This window comes from Oncorhynchus keta, chromosome 29 (genome assembly GCF_023373465.1).
Source record: "Oncorhynchus keta strain PuntledgeMale-10-30-2019 chromosome 29, Oket_V2, whole genome shotgun sequence".
NCBI lineage: Eukaryota > Metazoa > Chordata > Actinopteri > Salmoniformes > Salmonidae > Oncorhynchus > Oncorhynchus keta.
In genome coordinates, this window is record NC_068449.1 from 38,249,084 (window position 1) to 38,272,598 (window position 23,515).

The 23,515-nt window shown below is 46.6% G+C and overlaps 1 protein-coding gene across 4 annotated transcripts in view; it reads left to right on the forward strand.

Annotated features, from left to right (window-relative positions):
* foxn3 (forkhead box N3) overlaps positions 1 to 23,515 on the forward strand; it is a 110,767-nt gene that overhangs the window by 34,076 nt on the left and 53,176 nt on the right. For all 4 annotated transcript variants that reach the window (XM_052486550.1, XM_052486551.1, XM_052486552.1 and 1 more), the window contains exon 2: positions 783 to 1,429. In XM_052486550.1, coding sequence (XP_052342510.1) covers positions 803 to 1,429 — 627 coding nt within the window. In that variant the 5' untranslated portion in view covers positions 783 to 802. The remainder of the gene's footprint in view (positions 1 to 782; positions 1,430 to 23,515) is intronic.

A 23,515-nucleotide genomic window follows, 5' to 3' on the forward strand; every position in this document is an offset into this window, starting at 1 on the left:
GTAAAACAAATCCTCAGATACCGGCGGATTAAACCATATAAACATGACTGTTATACCTCAATTAAATACGCAGTGATGAGAACGAGAGAGATTGAGAGAGAGGGACAGATAGTATAGGGAATTTGAGAAAGGGAGAACGAAAGGAGGGGAGAAAGAGTGAGGGAAAAGAGATAATGTGAGTGGGGAGAGAGTCACTCACTCACTTGATGTACAGTGTTTAGTGACAGCTGTGGGTAAATCAATCATAGAGACACAGGATTTGAAAGGTTGTCTGGTTATTTGAAGGTTAGGGCTACAACGGCCTGGTTATGTGAAGGTTGCAGATTAGTTATATGATGGTTATGACCTGTGTGTGTGTGTGTCATAGAGAAATGCATCTGCAGTACTTGACTGTATGGTGGGTGTCTGTTTTCCACAGACCTCACTGCCTGAAATACTCTACATAACTCCACTGACAGAGACAGAGAGAGAAAGACAGAGAGACGGGGTTGGGGAACAGAGAGCGGTCGTGGACTTACGTATAGTTTTCAGTATAGGACGGTAGTGTGTAAAGTATGTTAGTGTGAGTGTGTGGGATAAATGTGGAGTGTTGAGAAGAGTCAGGTTACATGAGGTATGTGAGTGTAAAGTTGTGTTTTCCAGCTAGTTCTGTGCTGTTATGATAGAATGATAACAACAACGATTATATAGTAACAATAGTAACACGTTTTTTTAAAGTCTCTCTCTTTCTCCCTCCATTACCTGACTGTCTAACACTAACACCCCCTCTGTCTGTCCTCCAGGAGTCTAGGTGGTGGTGTCCATGGGTCCCGTCATGCCCCCCAGTAAGAAGCCTGAGGTGTCTGGCATTAGTGTAGCCAGCGCCAGCATGTCCCACCTCTACCAGACCGGCTCGCTGTCCCGCGCCCTGCAGGAGGCTGAGGAACTTGACCTGGTCCTCCCCGTCCACCTGGCCCTCCCCTTGGCACCCCTCCCCGGTGGGGCCGCCAAACCAGAGAAAGGCACTGCCACCCCGGGTATGGAGGACGAGGAGTTGACCAACCTCAACTGGCTCCACGAGAGCAAGAACCTGCTCAACAGCTTCGGAGACCCCGTGCTGCGCAGCGTCAGCCCTGTGGGAGGCGAGGGGGGCGGTACCCGCGACGGGGACCCCGACGACACCCCGCCGTCGCCGTCGATGGTGGGCGGGGACCTTCCATACGATGCCCAGCGCAACCCCAACTGTAAGCCGCCCTATTCATTCAGCTGTCTGATTTTCATGGCGATTGAGGACGCTCCGTCCAAGAGGCTGCCCGTGAAGGAGATATACAACTGGATCCTGGAACACTTCCCCTACTTCGCTAACGCTCCCACAGGCTGGAAGAACTCTGTCAGGCACAACCTGTCCCTCAATAAGTGCTTCAAGAAGGTGGACAAGGACAGGAGCCAGGTAAGAAGTAGGATTAGGAGGAGCACACACAGATATTCATGTAGCACGCGCGCATGCACATTCACATGATTCATGCACATACAGTTGAAGTCGGAAGTTTACATGCACCTTAGCCAAATACATTTGAACTCAGTTTTTCACAATTCCTGACATTTAATCCTAGTACAAATTCCCTGTATTAGGTCAGTTAGGATCACCACTTTATTTGAAGAATGTGAAATGTCAGAGTAATAGTACAGAGAATTTTTTTTTTCAGCTTTTATTTCTTTCATCACATTCCCAGTGGGCCAGAAGTTTACACACACTCAATTAGTATTTGGTAGCATTACCTTTACATTGTTTAACTTGGGTCAAATGTTTCGGGCAGCCTTCCACAAGCTTCCCACAATAAGTTGGGTGAATTTTGGCCCATTCCTCTGACAGAGCTGGTGTAACTGAATCAGGTTTGTAGGCCTCCTTGCTCGCACACGCTTTTTCAGTTCTGCCCACACATTTTCTATAGGATTGAGGTCAGGGCTTTGTGATGGCCACTCCAATACCTTGACATTGTTGTCCTTAAGCCATTTGCCACAATTTTGGAAGTATGCTTGGGGTCATTGTCCATTTGGAAGACCCATTTGCGACCAAGCTTTAACTTCCTGACTGATGTCTTGAGATGTTGCCTCAATTTTTCCATATAATTGTGCTTCCTCATGATGCCATCTATTTTGTGAAGTGCACCAGTCCCTCCTGCAGCAAAGCATCCCCACAACATGATGCTTCCAGCCCCGTGCTTCCCCGTTGGAATGGTGTTCTTTAGCTTTCAAGCATCCCCCTTTTTCCTCCACACATAACGATGGTCAATATGGCCAAACAGTTATATTTTTGTTTCATCAGACCAGAGGACATTTCTCCAACAAGTACGATCTCATGTGCAGTTGCAAACCAGACAGAATGCGTCTCCTTCCTCAGCGGTATGACGGCTGCGTGGTCCCATGGTGTTTATACTTGTGTACTATTGTTTGTACAGATGAATGTGGTACCTTCAGGCGTTTGGAAATTGCTCCCAAGGATGAACCAGACTTGTGGAGGTCCACCATTTTTTTTCTGAGGTCTTGGCTGATTTCTTGTGATTTTCCCATGATGTCAAGCAAAGAGGCATTGAGTTTGAAGGTAGGCCTTGAAATACATCCACAGGTACATCTCCAATTGACTCAAATGATGTCAATTAGCCTATCAGAAGCTTCTAAAGCCATGACATATTTTCTGGAATTTAAAGGCACAGTCAACTTAGTGTATGTAAACTTCTGACCCACTGGAATTGTGATACAGTAAATTCTAAGTGAAATAATCTGTCTGTAAACAATTGTTGGAAGAATTACTTGTGTCATACACAAAGTAGATGTCCTAACCGACTGGACAAAACTATAGTTTGTTAACAAGAAATTTGTGGAGTGGTTGAAAAACGAGTTTTATTGACTCCAACCTAAGTGTATGTAAACTTCCGACTTCAACTGTATGCACTAGAGTTTGACAGGGGAACAGGACTCCCGCGGGATTCTGGCAGGAATGGGAGTGAAGTTTTAGAGTCAAGTTCGGGACAGGATCAACAGTCCACAGGAAGGCAGGAATAGTTATAAACAGAGTTTTTTTGGGCGGAAATATGTAATGCGTGAAGCATTTAATAAAATAAACCCACTGTAGGCTAGGCCTAATATTGTTTAATAAAATGAAATAAGGGTCATTTCCCCCCTCCCTCCAGGAGCTCACTATTGCGCCTCGCTCCAGTTGTAGCCAGTCACTATAGGCTACCTCAGACGCCAATCTACTGTCAGTAGGCTAAATGATGAAGCCTTCAATAGAGCAATTGCCATGTCTTGTTTCAGCCAAGGACCCATCACTAACGTTGACATTAGAGCCAAGGAAAGAGTAATGTTTTAGGATTTTGATGGAGTTTTCTTTAACAATGACGGAACCGAGTACAGGCTTGTCATTGTTTTTTTTAAAATGCTGCTGTTTAATCAAATACGCTACCAATCGGATAGTGGGACAGGCGGCCGGAAGTGGCATAGCTGCTCTACTCCCAACAACTGTACCATCAAGCCCAATTGTTTGTATATTTAACTAAACCTGTGCCATCTGAGGTGAAGAGTGAAATAAAAATAGATTGACAGTACTACCGCTTAGTTAAAAAAATACATAGCAAAATGTTAATTTTGTTCATGTGTTGTACACGTTCATACAGTTTGTGCACAGTGGCTCGGCTGCAGACTCCAGCTTTATGCTGGCACTGTGCTGAGCAGACCATCCTGCTGGGGTCTAGGTCCTCATCCTCCAGCTTCATCTATCTACATTTAGGTCATTTTAGAATACGCTCGTGTCCTTAGCGACTTGTTCTCCAGTCAGTGCATTTAACTAAGACAGGTCAGACAACCACATGTCAGTCGCATATTGCATTGCTGAAATCATCACGTTCAATACTTCCTAAACAAACACAATAACTTGCATATTTCTGTGTGCAGAAATGAGCGCGGGACGGGAAGGGAGTGAATTGTCATCAGAACGGGACAGGAAGTTCCGTTGTTGTAGAACTGTTGCGGGATACGGACAGTACAGGAAAGTAATTGACAGGACAAGACAGGACAGGAATTCATTTTCGCTCCTCAACCTCTAATACGCACCTGCATGCGAGTACAAACACACACATGCGCACACACACACGCACACACACAAACACACGCACGCACGCACGCACACACACACACACACACGCACGCACGCACGCACGCACGCACGCACGCACACACACACACACACACACACACACACACACACACACACACACACACACACACACACACACACACACACACACACACACACACACACACACACACACACACACACACGAACACACACACACACGAACACACACACACACGAACACACACAGACACGAACACACACACACACACACACACACACACACACACACACACACACACACACACACACACACACACACACACACACACACACACACACACTTGCCAGAGTCAAGTACAGACAAAACCCTATCCTGGTATCGCTGTGACATGTCATTGATGTTTTGTTTGAATTGTAAATTCCTGCACTGCAGCCAAACCTTTCTTGAAAAATGGACAAGTGTGTTTTCAGATAATTGCTTCATAAATTCATTGCTAATCACTTGCAGAGAGTAAAGTCCCATCTACGTGTCTTTGTTTTCCGAGAGAGATAAATCTGGTACATTGAAAACAAAGGAAATGTTCTGTATGATGCAATCCTGCTCTGTGTGCATATACATGCATGTGTGTGAACAGTGGCTGACATATTAAGTTACTATGCTTCTGGGAAGTATCAGATGTTCTTATGCTAACGGTAAATTCCACTACTTTTACCAATTTCCACAGAACATTTTCCAAAACACATTTACTTGAAGAACACTGCAGATGCAAAGTTTCGTAACACAATGATGTCGTTTGTGCCGTCATTCGGTTACCAAACTTTGCATCGGTACTGTTCTTCAACTAAATGTGTTTTTGTAACATTTTCAGTGGATGTTGTTAAAAGTTGTTCTTGTGCATAGTGTTTTATGGTTTGTGTAACTTTGCAATCATTCGTTTTTGTTTGAAATACGTTTTAAAGTGAGACATCTGAGTCTCAGCATCATTCTGTTAACGTGGAATTGCCCCATATACAGATATTTACTATGACGCCACAATCATCACTCACTGACTGTGACTGATTTAATAGATTTACTTGAGAACATTACTTGTGTGTGTGTGTGTGTGTGTGTGTGTGTGTGTAGGCATGTGCTTACATACATGCACGTGATCTTGCGTGCTTGTGATTTCTTGTATGTTGGTTTCTGTGAGTGTGTGTGTGTGTGTGTGTGTGTGTGTGTGTGTGTGTGTGTGTGTGTGTGTGTGTGTGTGTGTGTGTGTGTGTGTGTGTGTGTGTGTGTGTGTGTGTGTGTGTGTGTGTGTGGAACAGTAAAGCCCTTCCATGTGACTCACAGTTCGCTGCCATCTGCTTAGGGCTGTATACCTGTCTCCATGGCAACGCCACTGCCATTGTCATGGAAAGCCAGCAGTTGCTGTAGCAACAGAGAAACTTATATGTGTGTGTCTGTGTGTGTGTGTGTGTGTGTGTGTAATACTTGTTCTTTTGTTCAGGCATGTTTTTATAAAGTTCATATTTTATGAATAATATTACATGGATCTGTGTGTTTTGATTTGTTTTGTGTGTCTGTGATCTTGTGCGTGCTTGTGTGCATACTAGACATGCATTCACGCACACAGGTGTAGTACGCATAATGCATTCCCTTATCACGCAAGACTGGAAAAATCTGGAAACCAAACTTTGAAATTGGATGTTGAAACCACTATCGACCAATCAGTTTCAATGCTAAAAATCCTGTAAGCTTTTACCGCATATCGTTGTTCCAATCTTTGTTAATGAGTTATTAACGATGCTAACTGACTTGTGTGTGTCAGTAGGCCACTTTTCAGAGTGGAATGTTCGAATTGTCATGTCATTCGCAGAGCCATTCCATCCATACTATTCCGTTTTTCTGTTTAATGAATGGTGTTTGTAAAAGTTTTCCATGTTTGTGTGTGTGTGTGTGTGTGTTAAACTGTTTAATGAATGAGTGGGATGATTATGTCTGTTTTCATTAGGCATTCGGTGAAAATGCACGAATCTATTACCTACGGTATGGAGAGGAGGACAGGAAAGGACAGGGGAGGAAGATAAGAGAGGTGAGGAGGAGGAGAAGAGAGGACAGGAGAGGAGGAAAGGGGAAGTGTGGATTGGATGAAGATGTGAGGTTTTGTCACTGGTTAAAGTGGTAGTGTGATTGTGGTATGTCGAGGATGTGGTATGTACAGGTAAAGACCCTTTATGTTGCCTATTGTAAGGGATGTCCTTGTATGGAGTGATGTGATGGTTCAAACTGTGTGTGTTAGCAAGATTCCTGCAGATGCCTGCTGTGTGCGCGTGTTTGTGTGCGCAGGCGCGTTGGTGTGTATGTGGCAGTCAATGTGTCCTTGGTTTCCATGACGCTGTTTATGAACACAATGTTTCAGTTTGACACCTCATGCCCATGTACACACACACACACTCACACACACAGAGTTTTGTATTGCTATCCTTGTGGGAACCAAATAATTTTTTTCCATCCAAAATTGTATTTTCCAGAACCCTAAATCTAACCCTAACTTAACCATAGCCATAAGCCTAACCTTAACCCCAAACCGTTAACCCTAAAGCTGTACCTAACTCTTAAACCGAACCCTAACCCCTAACCCTAACCTTAATTCTAACTCTAACTGTAAACCTAACCCCTAAGCCTAAAATGGGGACAAGCTCGTGGGCCCAGCTAAATGTCCCCACTTGTCCAAATGTTCATTGTTTTAATATCCTTATGGGGACTTCTGGTACCCACAAGGATAGTTAAACAAAAACACACCACCCACACACACACACACACACACACAAGTTTCATGTTTTTTAGTTATATGTACAGGATACACATGGTATACACCGTCCAAATGCTTACTTGCAAGTTCCTTCTCGGCAATGCGACAACAATAATAAATAATAAATAGAATAGAATAAACGTTTTAGCATAAATATAATACAGGAAGGCACAACTTAAAGTCCAATATTTACACGTGTATTGGGGAAGGGGCAAGTGCTTAAATTGTGCAGTATTTAGCAATCATAACAAGAGCCTGGTAGCAGCATTTGTGACGTGTGTAGCATGAATGTATATATGTGTGTGTGTGTATGTGTGTACATGTGGGCTAAGGTGCAGGTGGTTAGTTCAGTTCTGGGGCGGCAGGCCTCATGCGCAGACCTCATGTGCCGATACCTTCTGCCCGACACAAACACACACAGACACACACAGTCCTATAACTAAGTGCAAATGCCACACTTTAGTGCTCTCTCGCTATCTCGTGGTAAACATTGATTTAAACCTTGATTAATGCCACTGTTTTTTCCTCGTGTTTCTGTGGTGACCATGGCAAATGCAGATTGAATGCCCTGAGTGCCAGGCCGTAAAGATCAAGCCAGATAAGATTGTCAAAACCAAAACCAACATTTCATCTGCATTGAAATAGACCATGTCATTTACAAATAGAAGAGTTGCTCTATATTGACCAGTATTTAGAGGTTACCTTGACAATCTCTGTGTTATTGCTGAGTGAGTGCATGTACATCTCTCTCTGTGTGTTTTTTTTTGTGATTGTGTGTGTGTGTGTGTGTGTGTGTGTGTGTGTGTCATTGAGATTAATGTGTGTAATGCTTGCTAATGGCTTTATTACTGTTGTAAAAAGGTGTGGCCTTTTAGCTCTGTCAGTCTGTGAGGTTCAGCTGTGTGTGTGTTTGCGTCCTGTTAGCTGTTTGGTTCAGCAGTTTAATTATTTACACAGGGAAACATGGTCGACACAGAGGGATGAGCCACCAAGAGCATCTGCAATCTCTCTCTCTCTCTCTCTCTCTCTCTCTCTCTCTCTCTCTCTCTCTCTCTCTCTCTCTCTCTCTCTCTCTCTCTATTAATTACATTGAAAGGGCTTTATTGGCATGGGAAACATGTTTACATTGCCAAAGCAAGTTAAATAAACAATAGATAAAAGTGAAATAAACAATCAAAAATGAACAGTAAACATTACACTCACAAAAGTTTCAAAGGAATAGAGACATTTAAAATGTCATATTATGGCTATGTACACTGTTCTAATGATGTAGAAATAGTTCAAGCACAAAGGGAAAATAAATCAATATAAATATTCACTGGTTGCCCTTTTCTTGTGGCAACAAGTCACACATCTTGCTGTAGTGATGGCACACTGAGGATTTCACCTAATAGATATGAAAGTTTACCAACATTTGATTTGTTATCGAATTCTTTGTGAGTCTGTGTGATTTGAGGGAAATATGTGTCTCTAACATGGTCATACCTTTGGCAGGAGGTTAGAAAGTGCAGCTCAGTTTCCAACACATTTTGTGGGCAGTGTGCACATAGCCTGTCTTCTCTTGAGAGCCAGGTCTGCCTACAGCGGCCTCTCTCAATAGCAAGGCTATTCTCACTGAGTATATACATCGTCAAATCTTTCCTTAAGTTTGGGTCAGTCACAGTGGTCAGGTATTCTGCCACTTTGTACTCTCTGTTCAGGGCCAAACAGCATTCTAGTCTGCTCAGTTTTTTTGTTAATTACTTGACACACTGGAAAGAATGATCTTTTTGTTTTCTCATGATTTGGTTGTGCCTAATTGTGTTGCTGGTCCTGGGGCTCTGTGTGTTCTGTTTGTGTTCGTGAACAGAGCCCCAGGACCAGCTCGCTTAGGGGACGCTTCTCTAGGTTAATCGCTCTGTAGGTGATTTCTCTCTCTCTCCCTCGCATAGTGGGTGTATTACCAATGGAAGTCATTGAGGTTATGCTGATGCTACTAACAGACATGGACTGCAGCTGTAAACTCTGCTTAATAACACAGCAGCAGGTCAGGACGGATCCTGTGGTCGCTCTGCCCCTAGTCCTCACCCCACCAGGGATCCTCTGCCACTATCCCTGGCCTGCCCTGCCCTCTCACTGATCCCCTGAGCTACCTGTCCGTCTGCCTCCAGTCCCCTGTCCTCCAGCCTCACACTCTGCCCATCTGTGAACTCTTGGGCTAGGTGCCTGCTGATGTGTGCCAAGTACCCCCTGTCTCCTACCCTTAGCCCCCTATTCCCAGTCCCCAGTTCATGGTCTCTCGCTACCACCTGCCCACTTGGCTACCCCCCGCCTGATGATGTGTGCCCTGGCCAGATGTTATCCTCTGTGTAGACAGATGTTAGCCTGCCAGGGTTAGCTGGTGTTAGCACGCACATCCTCTGCTACGCACCCAACCTCTCTCGTTCTTGCTCTCTCTCTCTCTCTCTCTCTCTCTCTCTCTCTCTCTCGCTCTCCAGTGGACATAGATCTGTTATAATATTTTCTCGGATCTTCAAACACTGAGGGGGCAGAAAACTCTTCCATTGTTGTGTAGGTATTGTTGGTGGAAGGAGGGGTAATGTGATGTGGGTTTTCATTGCCAAAAATACCCTGCAATCAGTCCGTCTGCTCATCACACACATACACACAGATAGTGACTAATTCAATTGGGATGTTTTTAATGGGTCAATTTGAAGGATGAGCCTGTAAAATAACAGAGATCCCCCTCTGTTCTCTATGTGTTGTGACTCATAGGCCAGGGGAGCTCATGTTAGACTAGACAAGACCTTCAGTCTGCTGGTTTATAGACCTCCTTTTATAGAGAGAGAGGGGGGTAGAGTGAGAAAGGGCGTAGAGAGGGAGGGCAGAAAGAGGGAGAGAAGGGGGCGGAGAAGACAGAGAGGGATTTTATTATTGGCCCAATAGTTACATCATTAAAAGCACAAACTTGACTACATTTTAACGGACCTAGAAAGTTAGAACCAAGCCCCTCCCGTCTAGGAGAGAGAGAGAGAGAGGAGAGAGAGGGATACCCTGGAGAAACACCGTTATTTGTTTTCTTTTCATTGGCTGATGAGTCAAATTGGTGCATTCATCCGACCAGCCTTTAACTCTCTCCCTCTCACTCTCTCAGGAGGAGAGGAGGAGGAGAATGTTGTTGTGACAAGTAAAGATAACTGTGGTGGAATGTCATAGAGAGACAATGACAGGGGATGGGAGAAACACCGTTATTTGTTTTCTTTTCATTGGCTGATGAGTCAAATTGGTGCATTCATCCGACCAGCCTTTAACTCTCTCCCTCTCACTGTCTCAGGAGTGTTGTTGTGTGTGTCATAGTGTGTGTGTGTGTGTGTGTGTGTGTGTGTGTGTGTGTGTGTGTGTGTGTGTGTGTGACAATGACAGTGTGTGTGTGTGTGTGTGTGTGTGTGTGTGTGTGTGTGTGTGTGTGTGTGTGTGCATGCATACACTCCTATGCTAGGGGAGCCCTTCTAGCATCTTCTAGCATGGTAACACTGAGTGAGCACTAGTCTGGACAGACTGAAAGAGAGGGAGAGAGGGAGGGAAGACTAGAGAGACGTTCTAACAGTTGAATTTCTGTTAACGAGAGGGGAGATCTCAGTGAAATGTTCACTGTTAATCCTGGCAGCGTGTGCTCAAAGGGGAAAAACCTGAGGTGTTGTCATGCTGGAGTGAATCTTAACGCTTCATGCTTTCTTCACTCTGAGTGGATTTACTTTCTGCAAAGACACGGGAATTGATCCCACAGTACCTTAATACAGCAGAGATTTTAGTGGCTGTGCCAGTGTGACAAAATGGAGAATGTATTCCTAGAAATCAACCGTGTGTATATGTGTGTGTCGGTCCTCTGTGATCTATTCTCCGCACACTACCACTCTTTGAAAGGTGATCTTCACTAATTAGGATGATATAGCTAATTAAATGCAGCTAATAATCCTTAATAATCCCCAATTTCTCCCCATATCTTTCCCTCTCCTCATTTTCCCATCTCTTGCTTTCTCTCTTTCAATCTCTCTCCCTGTCTTCCGCTTGCCCTCTCGCTCACTTGCTCGCTCTCTCTCCCTCTCTCTCTCCTAGCCCTCCACCCGGTTCTAATAGAGGGTGAAAGTCAGACTGGATTCAGGATAGGGTTGGTGTTTTAGTATTCTTTGGCCTGTAGCTTGCTTTAGGTTTGTTTAGTTTGACCTTCACTTGTACAGTTCAAAGTACCCTGTTCGTTGCCAGATTGCTAGTTCACATGGAAAAGTGTTAGACTGTTTTAGTTTTTTTAGGTTGGGAAAGCAGTGACTCTATAATAACATTGTAGAAGGACACTAGACATGAATTAAAGGGATGCACCAGTAAAGGTGACTTAAAAAAAGATGGAATAAATAAATAAAAGTAGGGTCACGAGCCAAAACGGGTTCTTGAAAATTGTGTACTATGTCATTCATTTCATATTATACAGTATGTTACGTCCTGCAAAAAGATAAATCGTACAATATGTTACGTCCTGCAAAAAGATAAATCGTACAATATGTTACGTCCTGCAAAAAGATAAATCGTACAATATGTTACGTCCTGCAAAAAGATAAATCGTACAATATGTTACGTCCTGCAAAAAGATAAATCGTACAATATGTTACGTCCTGCAAAAAGATAAATCGTTCAATATGTTACGTCCTGCAAAAAGATAAATCGTACAATATGTTACGTCCTGCAAAAAGATAAATCGTTCAATATGTTACGAATTTGTAAGTGCTTAAGATCCCGGACCGCTTCTTTAACTTAATGACACTTTTGGAAAGTGCACTGCGTGACTAACGCTGTAAGACGCACTAACCATGTACAATTTGATAGAGGCTTGGAGAGATGCTGTTTGGGGCGAGCTATTTGCGCAGATTATTCTGGATGGGGTGTGAAGTTAGTTGAGCTTTTCTCCATTGACGTTCTCTCTCTCTCTCTCTCTCTCTCTCTCTCTCTCTCTCTCTCTCTCTCTCTCTCTCTCTCTCTCTCTCTCACACTTTTGTTCCACTGTGTAAAATGGAGGAAAATAAAGACTGTAATTAATGAATTTAAATATAGAGAGTTGTCAGTGCTTCATAAATGTATTTCATAAATGTTAAGAACAAATTTTATTTTCAATGACAGCCTTTATTTGTTCAGCTTTTTACCGTGCAAGTCAGTTACTGGCCCAATGAACAAAACATTTTTCAGCCTGAGACCTAAATGAGAAATTTCAACCCAACCTGCCCTTGTGCCATTAAAAAGAAATGCAATATAGACAAATTCAAATAATGAAATACCCATAAATACATGTTCACGTTTATTTTTCCCCATTAAAAACACTCTTACACACCTTTCTAGGTTGGAACTGTTGCTGTTAAAATACACATTTTTTAAATTCTGAACTGGAATAAACTGATTGATCACCGAACACAGAACACACAGTTGTGTTGAAGAAAGTCCTTTTTATTGTTTGATTTATTTCACCTTTATTTAACCAGGTAGTCCTAATGAGAGGTGTGTGGCTGGTTGAAGTTTTCAACGAGCATGTCTATTCTGTCAGAAGCCTGACTTGCATAGGTTATGTGGTGCCAAACTGGACCAGAACATCTACTGCTTTCCCAGTCAGGCAGGAGACCGCTTCCTGCTGCAGATGAGCAACCCAGAACTGTGTGTTTGTCTCAAACAGCATATTGCAATCAGTTTATTCCAGTTCAGAATAAAAATGATTACTTGTAACAGCAACAGTTCCAACCTAAACTTGTTTTCAACAATCATTTCTACAGTAAAGTAGGCCTGATCATTTTTTCATCTTCATCTGATCTGTTTCTTAGGTTTGCTAATTAGCTTGCTTTGGCTAACGTTAGCTATTAGCTGTGTAATGTTACAAGGCCAGGGGATTGTTTGAAAGAGAAACTCAAATCTACTACTATGAGAGGTAGTACTCCCTTATTTCTGCTTATCATCCATCACCTGTTATAAAATGACAACAATGCCTTGCTAGTTGACTTACTTTTATAATATATAATAATAAAAATAATAATAATAATATATGCCATTTAGCAGACGCTTTTATCCAAAGCGACTTACAGTCATGTGTGCATACATTCTACGCCCGGAATCGTACCCTGACTTCTACTTTTTCCACTTTCGAAGCACTGTTTCCTGAAGCACTGTTTCCTGGAGCATTCTGCCCTGTTCTGAAATAACTCTCTGGGTTTACCGTCACGCTGTGGATGTTTGGTCAGGACGTGTCGTTTTATTAATTTGTTCGTTTTGAGAGACTCATGACTAAGCACTTCCCCGCACAAAACACATTGTGGGCGCTCTTCATTATTTCTCAAAGTTTGTATGAAAGAAACAAGAAGTCATCACTTTATTTGCGTTTCATGACGATTGAGCTCAGTAAGAACTTGTGGCTAGCAGGAGTCCATTTCGTGACCGCGGTGAGTGATGGCGAGCGGGAATAAGAGGTCAGTGGCTTGAACGACAGCACTGCAGCGTGTGGCTCGCGGAGTGATCTTCAACACAACTGCGGGGGGAAAAAATCCAGTAAACAGCGAAGCAAATGGGCATCTCCCTCCACCTCTACCTCTCCCACTCGCGCTGCTGCCAAACTGAGCAGAGACCGCTGATAATCCGAGACCGCTGATAATCCGAGTCCGCTGATAAACCGAGACCGCTGATAATCCGAGACCGCTGATAATCCGAGACCGCTGATAATCCGAGACCGCTGATAAGCAGAGACCGCTGATAAGCAGAGACCGCTGACAAGCAGAGACCGCTGATAATCCGAGACCGCTGATAATCTGAGACCGCTGATAATCCGAGGCCGCTGATAATCCGAGACCGCTGATAAACCGAGACCGCTGATAATCCGACACCGCTGATAAGACGAGACCGCTGATAAGCAGAGACCTCCGATAAGCAGAGACCGCCGATAAGCAGAGACCGCAGATAAGCAGAGACTGCCGATAAGCAGAGACTGCCGATAAGCAGAGACTGCCGATAAGCAGAGACCGCTGATAAGCCGAGACCGCTGATAAAACGAGACCGCTGATAATCCGAGACCGCTAATAAGCAGAGACCGCAGAGACCGCTGATAAGCCGAGACCGCTGATAAGCCGAGACCGCTGATAATCCGAGACCGCTGATAATCCGAGACCGCTGATCATCCGAGACCGCTGATAATCTGAGACCGCTGATCATCCGAGACCGCTGATAATCCGAGACCGCTGATAATCAGACCGCTGATAATCTGAGACCGCTGATAAGCAGAGACCGCTGATAAGCAGAGACCGCTGATAAGCAGAGACTGCTGATAAGCAGAGACCACCGACAAGCAGAGACCGCTGATAAGCCGAGACCGCTGATAAAACGAGACCGCTGATAATCCGAGACCGCTAATAAGCAGAGACCGCAGAGACCGCTGATAAGCAGAGACTGCTGATAATCCGAGACCGCTGATAATCGGAGACCGCTGATAATCCGAGACCGCTGATCATCCGAGACCGCTGATAATCCGAGACCGCTGATAATCCGAGACTGCTGATCAAGCAGAGACCGCTGATCAGAGACTGCTGATAAGCAGAGACCACCGACCAGAGACCGCTGATAATCAGAGACCACTGATAATCCGAGACCGCTGATAATCCGAGACCGCTGATAATCCGAGACCGCTGATAATCCGAGACCGCTGATAAGCAGACCGATAATCCGCTGATAAGACGAGACCACTGATAAGCAGAGACCGCCGATAAGCAGAGACCACCGATAAGCAGAGACCGCATAAGAGAGACCGCTAAACCGAGACTGCCGATAAGCAGAGACCGCTGATAAGCCGAGACCGCTGATAAAACGAGACCGCTGATAAGACGAGACCACTGATAAGCAGAGACCGCCCGATAAGCAGAGACCACCGATAAGCAGAGACCGCCGATAAGCAGAGACCGCCTGCCGATAAGCAGAGACCGCTGATAATCCGAGACCGCTGATAAAACGACCGCTGATAATCCGAGACCGCTAATAAGCAGAGACCGCAGAGACCGCTGATAAGCAGAGACTGCTGATAATCCGAGACCGCTGATAATCGGAGACCGCTGATAATCCGAGACCGCTGATCATCCGAGACCGCTGATAATCCGAGACCGCTGATAATCAGAGACCGCTGATAAGCAGAGACCGCTGATAAGCAGAGACTGCTGATAAGCAGAGACCACCGACAAGCAGAGACCGCTGACAAGCAGAGACCACTGATAATCCGAGACCGCTGATAATCCGAGACCGCTGATAATCCGAGACCGCTGATAATCCGAGACCGCTGATAAGCCGAGACCGCTGATAATCCGACACCGCTGATAAGACGAGACCACTGATAAGCAGAGACCGCCGATAAGCAGAGACCGCCGATAAGCAGAGACCGCCGATAAGCAGAGACCGCCCGATAAACCGAGACTGCCGATAAGCAGAGACCGCTGATAAGCCGAGACCGCTGATAAAACGAGACCGCTGATAATCCGAGACCGCTGATAATCCGAGACTGCCGATAAGCAGAGACCTCTGATAAGCCGAGACCGCTGATCATCCGAGACCGCTGATCATCCGAGACCGCTGATAATCCGAGACCGCTGATAATCCGAGACCGCCGATAAGCCGAGACCGCCGATAAGCCGAGAGCGCAGTGAGCCGAGAGCGCAGTTGCACTTGGCCAAATCAATTCCAGTAATTCGTGAAATAATTTGACATTTACGTCGCGACCCACATTAACAGGGTCGCAACCCATATTTTAGGAAACGCTGCTCTAACTACTAGGCTACCTAAATCCCTTGGTCCAGGTCAGGGTGAGGACAGTGTTGTTCCCAATGTTGTTCCTCACAGATCCACCATTCACAGTGGAGGACAGAGAGATGACGGGATGGCAGGAGGAGGAGGTGGAGGGATGAATTGATGGAGGGAAGGATGAGGGTGAGGAGAGGATGATAGTGGGCTCAGGACTGTGTTTTTTAAGTGTGAGAACGGAATAAATGGAATCGCGGAGGGAGGAGGAGAGGAGAGAGGGATGGAGAAGCAGGAGTAAGAGAGGATGGTGAAAGGAATAGAGTAAGAGAGGAGGAAAATGATAGTGAGCTGTGCTTTTTTTTGAGTGAGAAAAGAAGGAATTCAGGGGTAGGAGGGAGGAGGAGGATGATAATAGAGGGCTGTGTTATTTAGCGCGGGGGGCTGATAGGATTAACTGGATGGGCTGTGAGATGGAGGGATGAATCATCAGAGCGAGAGAGGGAGGGAAATAGAGGGAGAGAGGGCGCAAGAGCCTTCTGCCAGAGCCATCAAACACCCGCTTTCACACACACACACACAGGCACACACACAAACACCACACACTCCGCGCAGCACGCCTGTTGCCTAGGATACCACTGTAATCCAACCTCTTCCCCCTCCTCCCTACATCCTCCATTAATTTCTCTGTCTCTCAGTCTCCCTCCTTTCTTTCTCTCTCAGAAGGGGACGACCACTGTAATGCAACCAAGCCCCACTTCGTCTTTCTCCACTCTCCCTCACACCTCTCTCTCATTGGCTCTCCCTCTTTCTCTTTCTCTTTCTCTCTCCTCTCTCCTCTCCTTTTCCCCACTCCCCCCTCAACCGTCTCTCCACCTCTTTCTTTTCTCTCTCTCTCTCTCTCTCTCTCTCTCTCTCTCTCTCTCTCTCTCTCTCTCTCTGTCTCTCTCTCTCGGTTCTTTCCCTCTGATGGGGTTGTATTGAGTGTACTGTCTCAGAGCAGAGAGTTGTGCGAGGGAAAGAAATGCGAGGGAAAGTGCTTTAAAGCCCATCGATTCTTTCCTGATTACTGAACGTTTGGAATTCCAGCTGGCACAGCCCCTTTTCTCTCTGAGAGACGGATAGAAATAATCCCACAACTCAAGAGGAAACACACACACACGTTTGTGCCTTTATGTCTTGTGCATAACTTCCTGGTAGACCTGATTGATATTACATTGTGGTAGCTTTTCATTTAAGCATCAGACAATAAACATATTTCCACCTCAAGCTGTCACTAAATTAATGACCCTGTGTGAAATAGGCATTAAAACCTGCCATCACACTAGCTTTCTCTCAATGCCCCACCTCTCCTGCGATTAATTACTGGCTGGTAATTAGTCGATTATCTTTGTTTAAAGGTAGCACAATAACTTATTTCACATTCAGACACAAACCTGGGCTTTCTGATAATTACAGTAGGGTAGAAAATATGTTGGTTTGAAATGGGAAATGTTTTGTGTTTGTTTGGCTTTGTTTGTATGGTTTATGCTCTGATGTACACTTACCTACCAAAAGTATGTGGACACCTACTCATCAAACATCTCATTCCAAAATCATGGACATTAATATGGAGTCGGTTCCCACTTTACTGCTATAACAGCCTCCAGTATTCTGGGAAGGCTTCCCACTAGATGTTGAAACATTGCTGCGGGGACTTGCTTCCATTCAGCCACAAAAGCATCAGTGAGGTCAGGCACTAATGTTGGGCGATTAGGCCTGGCTCGCAATTGGCGTTCCAATTCATCCCAAAGGTCAGGGCTCTGGCCAGTCATGTTTTTCCACCCCCGATCGTAAAAAATAATTTCTGTATGGACCTCACTTTGTGCACGTGGGCATTGTCATGCTGAAACAGGAAAGGGCCTGCCCCAAACTGTTGGAGGCACATAAACGTCTAGAATGTCATTGTATGCTGTAGCGTTAAGATTTCCCCTGTAACTAAGAGGCCTAGCCCGAAACTTGGAAAGACAGCCCCCGACTATTATTCCTCCTCCACCAAACATTACAGTTGGCACTATGCATTCGGGCAGGTATCGTTCTCCTGGCATCCGAAAAACCCAGATTTGTCCGTTGGACTGCCAGATGGTGAAGTGTGATGCATCAATCCAGAGAGAGCGTTTCCACTGCTCCAGAGTCCAATGGCGGCAAGCTCTACACCACTCCAGCTGACGCTTGGCATTGCGCATGGTGATTTTAGGCTTGCGTGTGGCTGCTCGGCCATGAAAACCCACTTCATGAAGCCCCCGATGAAACGTAATTGTGCTGATGTTGCTTCCAGAGGCAGTTTGGAACTTGGTAGTGAGTGTTTCTACCGAGCATAGATGATTTTTAAGTGCTACGCGCTTCAGCACTCGGCTGTCCCGTTCTGAGAGCTCGTGTGGCCTACCACTTCGCAGCTGAGCCGTTGCTCCTAGACGTTTCCACTTCACAATAGAAGCACTTACAGTTGACCGGGGCAGCTCTAGAAGGGCAGATTTTGACAAACTGACTGAGCTCTTCAGTAAGGCCATTCTACTGCCAATGTTTGTCTATGGAGATTGCATGGCTGTGTGCTCGATTGTATACACCTGTCAGCAATGGGTGTGGTTGAAATAGCCTAATTGTCACATCTACGGCTGCTCCTCCCCATCGGCACACGCCGTCGCCGAAATACTAACCTCCTGTCCTAGATTTCACACCTGGCATCCTTCATTACGCACCTGCAGATCATCATGATTCATATCTGGACTCCATTACCTCCCCTTTACATGTTCATTCCGCGGTCGGTATTGTTTCCTGTTCACAAGCTATCTCGTCACTGTTACACTGTCTTGTTTCATGTTTGTTGTTTTAGTAAACGTTTCACCTTCTTCTCGACTCACAGCGTAATCGTTACAGAATACCGACTCAAACCATGGAAGCAGCAGAAAATTTGAATCTCTCTCAGACGGTCAATGAACAGGGTAATCTTTTACATCAACACCCTGACCAGCTGGCACAACTGGGATTGGCTATGGAGGAGGTTTTTCGCAGTGTGCAACATCTCAAACACACCCGGGAGGCATTGCCTTCATCTAGCGGAAGATACTCTACAACCAGTCGACCCAGTGAGCCAGTACATCAGCCCATTCATCAACCCGCTCAAGTCACCGATACCCATTTATCCCTCCCAGATAAATATGACGGTACACCATCCAAATGCCGTGGCTTCCTACTTCAGTGCTCCCTCTATTTTTCACATCAGAGGGGAGCTCCCACCACGAGAGGTTACCCCGGTAATTTCTCTGCTGACTGGGCGAGCATTGGAATGGGCTACGGCCGTCTGGGAGAGAGGAGAGGAGGAGCTGGATTCTTATGAGGGGTTCATGGATCTGTTTGTTTAAATGTATTTTGATAAATCCCCCGGCGGGCAGAGAAGGGAGGTCAGCGGCTACTGCAATTACGGCAGGGGAGCCAGACGGCTGCTGAGTATGCGCTCACCTTTCGGACTATAGCAGCATCCAGTGGATATAATGAGCCGGCGCTTCGCACGCTATTTAGAAGAGGTTTGTGTGAAGGGGTCCAGATGGAACTGGCCTGTCGAGACAAAAACCTCACCTTGGATGCACTCATTGCGATAACCTACTTCGGGAGCGCCGGTACCCTCATCATTTCTCTCCCTCCCTCAGTGAACACTTGGGAACTCATGGAGGTAGGGGTCACTCGTCTCTCCGCGGCGGAGCGTCAGACGGATAGAACTGGGCAAGGATGGCATGAACTCCAGAGTTGTCTGGCATGTACAAATCCGGGATCCACAGGAGCAAAGGGACGGTCACGTGAGACTCCAGCGCCTAGGGCAGGTGTGAGTATTCCATCTTCATCACTGTCTACTAGGCCCTTGTTGGTGTCCATTACACTAGCTGACTGTCCCTCATGTTCTGTGTCAGCAGTGGTAGTGGATCCCGGTGTCGCTGGGAACTTTATTGACCAGACCTTGCCTCCTCTCTTAACATCAACTTAACATCAACTTAACCGCTCTCATCTCCTTTCCAGATTCAAGCCCTGGATAGTTGTCCTCTAGGATCCAGGACGGTCACCCACTTCACTCAACAACTCACCCTCACCGTGGAGTCCATTCATCAGGAAAAGATCCCCTTCTTCATCACCAGTTCACAAGATCATCCTCGGCCTCCCTTGGCTTCAATGCCAAAACCCTATAATTTCATGGTCAAATATGAGAATCACAGACTGGTCACCTGAATGCCGGAGGACCTGCTTCCCTGTCCCCTGTGGTTCCATGTTGGTTGAGATTCCTGTGATTTCCCTTCAGCCCAACATCACAGAGGTATACCAGGACCTCCGGGAAGTATTCTCCAAGACCCGCGCTACCTGTCTCCCTCCTCGTCGCCCGTGGGACTGTGCCATCGAACTGCTTGCCGGTGCAATACCTCCACGCAGAAGCATCTACCCTCTGTCTGTGGCTGAGACCCAGGCCATGGAGGATCCAAGAGGTGCTCCAACAAGGTTTCTTCTGCACGTCCACTGCCCCTGCGTCGGCTGTTTTCTTCTTTGTGGACAAGAAGGACAGAGTGTTATGCTCATGCACTGACTACAGACGGCTCAATGAACTTACCACAAAGTAAGAGGTACCCTGTCCCTCTGGTGCCGGTTCTTCACCAAACTGGACCTGCGGAGTGCTTACAATCTCATCCGCATCCAGGAGGGGGATGAGTGGAAGACGGCATTCAGCACAAAGTTTAGCCACTACGAGTACTTGATGATGCCATTTGACTTAGCCAATGCTCCCTCAGTGTTCCAGGCATTCGTGAATGAGGTGTTCAGGGACATGCTCGGACGCCAGGTGGTAATGTATAAGGATGACATCCTGGTCTACTCGGCTACCCTGGAGGATCACATTCACGTTTGAGCAGCCCTGGAACACCTCCTGGCTACCAACATGTTTGTCAAGGCTGAGAAGTGCCAATTCTACCAGGAGGCTGTCTCCTTCATAGGGTACCAAATCAGCCCGCAGGGAGTAAGGATGGATGACAAGAAAGTAGATGCGGTTAGGTCATGGCCATTCATCAACCACCATAAAGGGGTTACAACAGTTTTTGGGGTTTGCCAACTCCTACCGCCTGTTCGTCAGGAACTTCAGCTCTATCGCCATCCCTCTCACCTCAAGGGTGGGCCTCGTAGGTTGGTGTGGAGCCCAGCAGCCGACGAGGCCTTTTGTCTCCTCAAGAGACATTTCACCTCCGCCTCAAACACCCAGATCCTATGTTATCCTTTGTGGTTGAGGTGGACGTGGGGGCAGTTTTGTCTCAACGACAGGGTAACCCATTGAAATTGTATCCATGTGCATTCTTCTCTAAGAAACTGTCCCCCGCAGAGAGGAAATACGATGCCGGCGATCGTGAGCTCTTGGTGGTGAAGTTGGCATTAGAGAAGTAGAGACACTGGCTGGAGGGCGCCAAGGAACCTTTTGTCCTTCTCACCGACCATCGGAAGCTGGAGTACACACCAAGCCAGGTGGGCACTATTCTTCGCCAGGTTCGACTTCACGCTGACCTACCGCCCAGGTTCGAAGAACATCAAGGCCGATGCCCTGTCTCATATCTATGATTCGGGAGAGGGTCCTGTCCAGAGTGCCCCTATAATACCATCCTCCAAAGTTGTAGCTTCAGTGGACTGGGACGAGGATGTGGACATCCGCCAGGCTTCAGAGAGGGAGCCCACACCCCTGAACTGTCCTCCTGAGCGCATCTATGTTCCCACAGGGATAACGGATCGGCTGCTGACCTGGGCGTTCGTCGCTGGACATCCAGGTATTTCTTACGCTATCAACACCATCACTGAGAAGTACTGGTGACCCACCTTGGCGTAGGATGTAACTTGTTATGTCTACTCCTGTTCCGTATGTGCTCAAACCAAGTCCCCCCGGAATGCACCAGCAGGGAAGCTCCTGCCACTTCCCGTGCCTCAGTGACCCTGGTCTCATCTATCCATTGACTTTGTAACAGATCTCCCCTCTGACGGTTTCACCACCATTCTGGTGGTAGTGGATAGATTCTCCAAGTCATGTCGTTTAATCCCTCTTCCTGGTCTCCCCGCTGCTCTCCAGGTTGCTGAGGCACTCTCCAGCAGGTCTTTTGGCATTATGGCCTTGCGGAGAACATAGTCTCAGACCGTGGGGAGACCAGGGGCATTCATGGAGAAGCTCGGGGTCACGGTCAGCCTCACTTCTGGGTACCGGCCTCAGTCCAACGGGCAGGTGTAGAGGATGAACCAGGAGCGTGGGAGGTTCCTGAGGAGTCACTGTCAGGACCGGCAGGGTACGATTCCTTCCATGGGCATACTATGCCCAGAACTTGCTGCATCACTCCTCCACTGGGTTGACCCCCTACCCATTTGGGTTTTCAGCCGTCCCTGGCCCCATAGACCCCGGGCCAGACCGAAGCTCCTGCGAATGATGAGAGACTCCAGTGTGCCGTCCATCGTCAAAAGGAACAGGCAGACCGCCACCTCAGTGAGAACCCTATGTTCCACCCTGGGGATCACGTCTGGTTCTCTACCAGGAACCTTCCACTCTGCCTGCCCTGCAAGAAACTGAGCCCCAGGTTTGTGGGGCCGTTCAAGGGTCAACGAGGTGATGTATAGGTTGCCCAGTCGCTATCCTATCTCACCCTGGTTTTATGTCTCTCTCCTCGGGCTGGTGGCTCCTGGTTCCTAGCTGATGCTGTCCCCTATGACACCCCACCACCTCCCCTGGATGTCGAGGGGAGTCCGGCATATGCTGTCAGATCCCTACTGGACTCCTGGAGTTGTGGGGGTCGACTGCAGTATCTGGTAGACTCGGAGGGGTATGGCCCAGAGGAGCAGTGTTGGGTTCCGGTGGAGGACATTTTGGATTCCAACATGATCCGTGATTTCCACCTTCGCCGCCTGGACCGACCCGCTTCTCGTTATCGGGGTTTCCCTCCCACTGCTTGCCGCATGTCAGGGGGGGTACTAACCTATACTAACCACCGGTCCTGGGATTCATCATTACGTACACCTGGCATCCTTTATTACGCACCTGCAGATCATCATGATTCACACCTGGACTCCATTACCTCCCCTTTATATGTCCCTCCCTTATGTTCATTTCTCAGTCGGTATTGTTTCCTGTTCTCAAGCTATCTCGCCACTGTTACACTGTCTTGTTTCATGTTTGTTGTTTTAGTAATTATACAGTGCATTCGGAAAATATTCAGACCCCTTTGACTATTTCCTTTTTTTTGTTACGTTACAGCCATATTCTAAAATTGATTAAATCGTTTTTTCCCTCATCAATCTACGCACAATACCCCTTAATGACAAAGCAAAAACAGGTATTTAGACCCTTTACTCAGTACTTTGTTAAAGCTCCTTTGGCAGCGATTACAGCCTCGGGTCTTCTTGGGTAAGATGCTACAAGCTTGGCACACCTGTATTTGGGGAGTTTCTCCCATTATTATCTGCAGATCCTCTCAAGATCTGTCAGGTTGGATGGGGAGCATCGCTGCACAGTTATTTTCAGGTCTCTCCAAAGGTGTTCGATTGAGTTCAAGTCCGTGGTCTGGCTGGGCCACTCAAGGACATGTAGAGACTTGTCCCGAAGCCACTCCTGCGTTGTCTTGGCTGTGTGCTTTGGGTCATTGTCCTGTTGGAAGGTGAACCTTCACCCCAGTCTGAGGTCCTGAGTGATCTGGAGCAGGTTTTCATCAGGGATCTCTGTACTTTGCTCCATTCATCTTTGCCTCAATCCTGACTAGTCTCCCAGTCCCTTCCGCTGAAGACAGAGTACTCT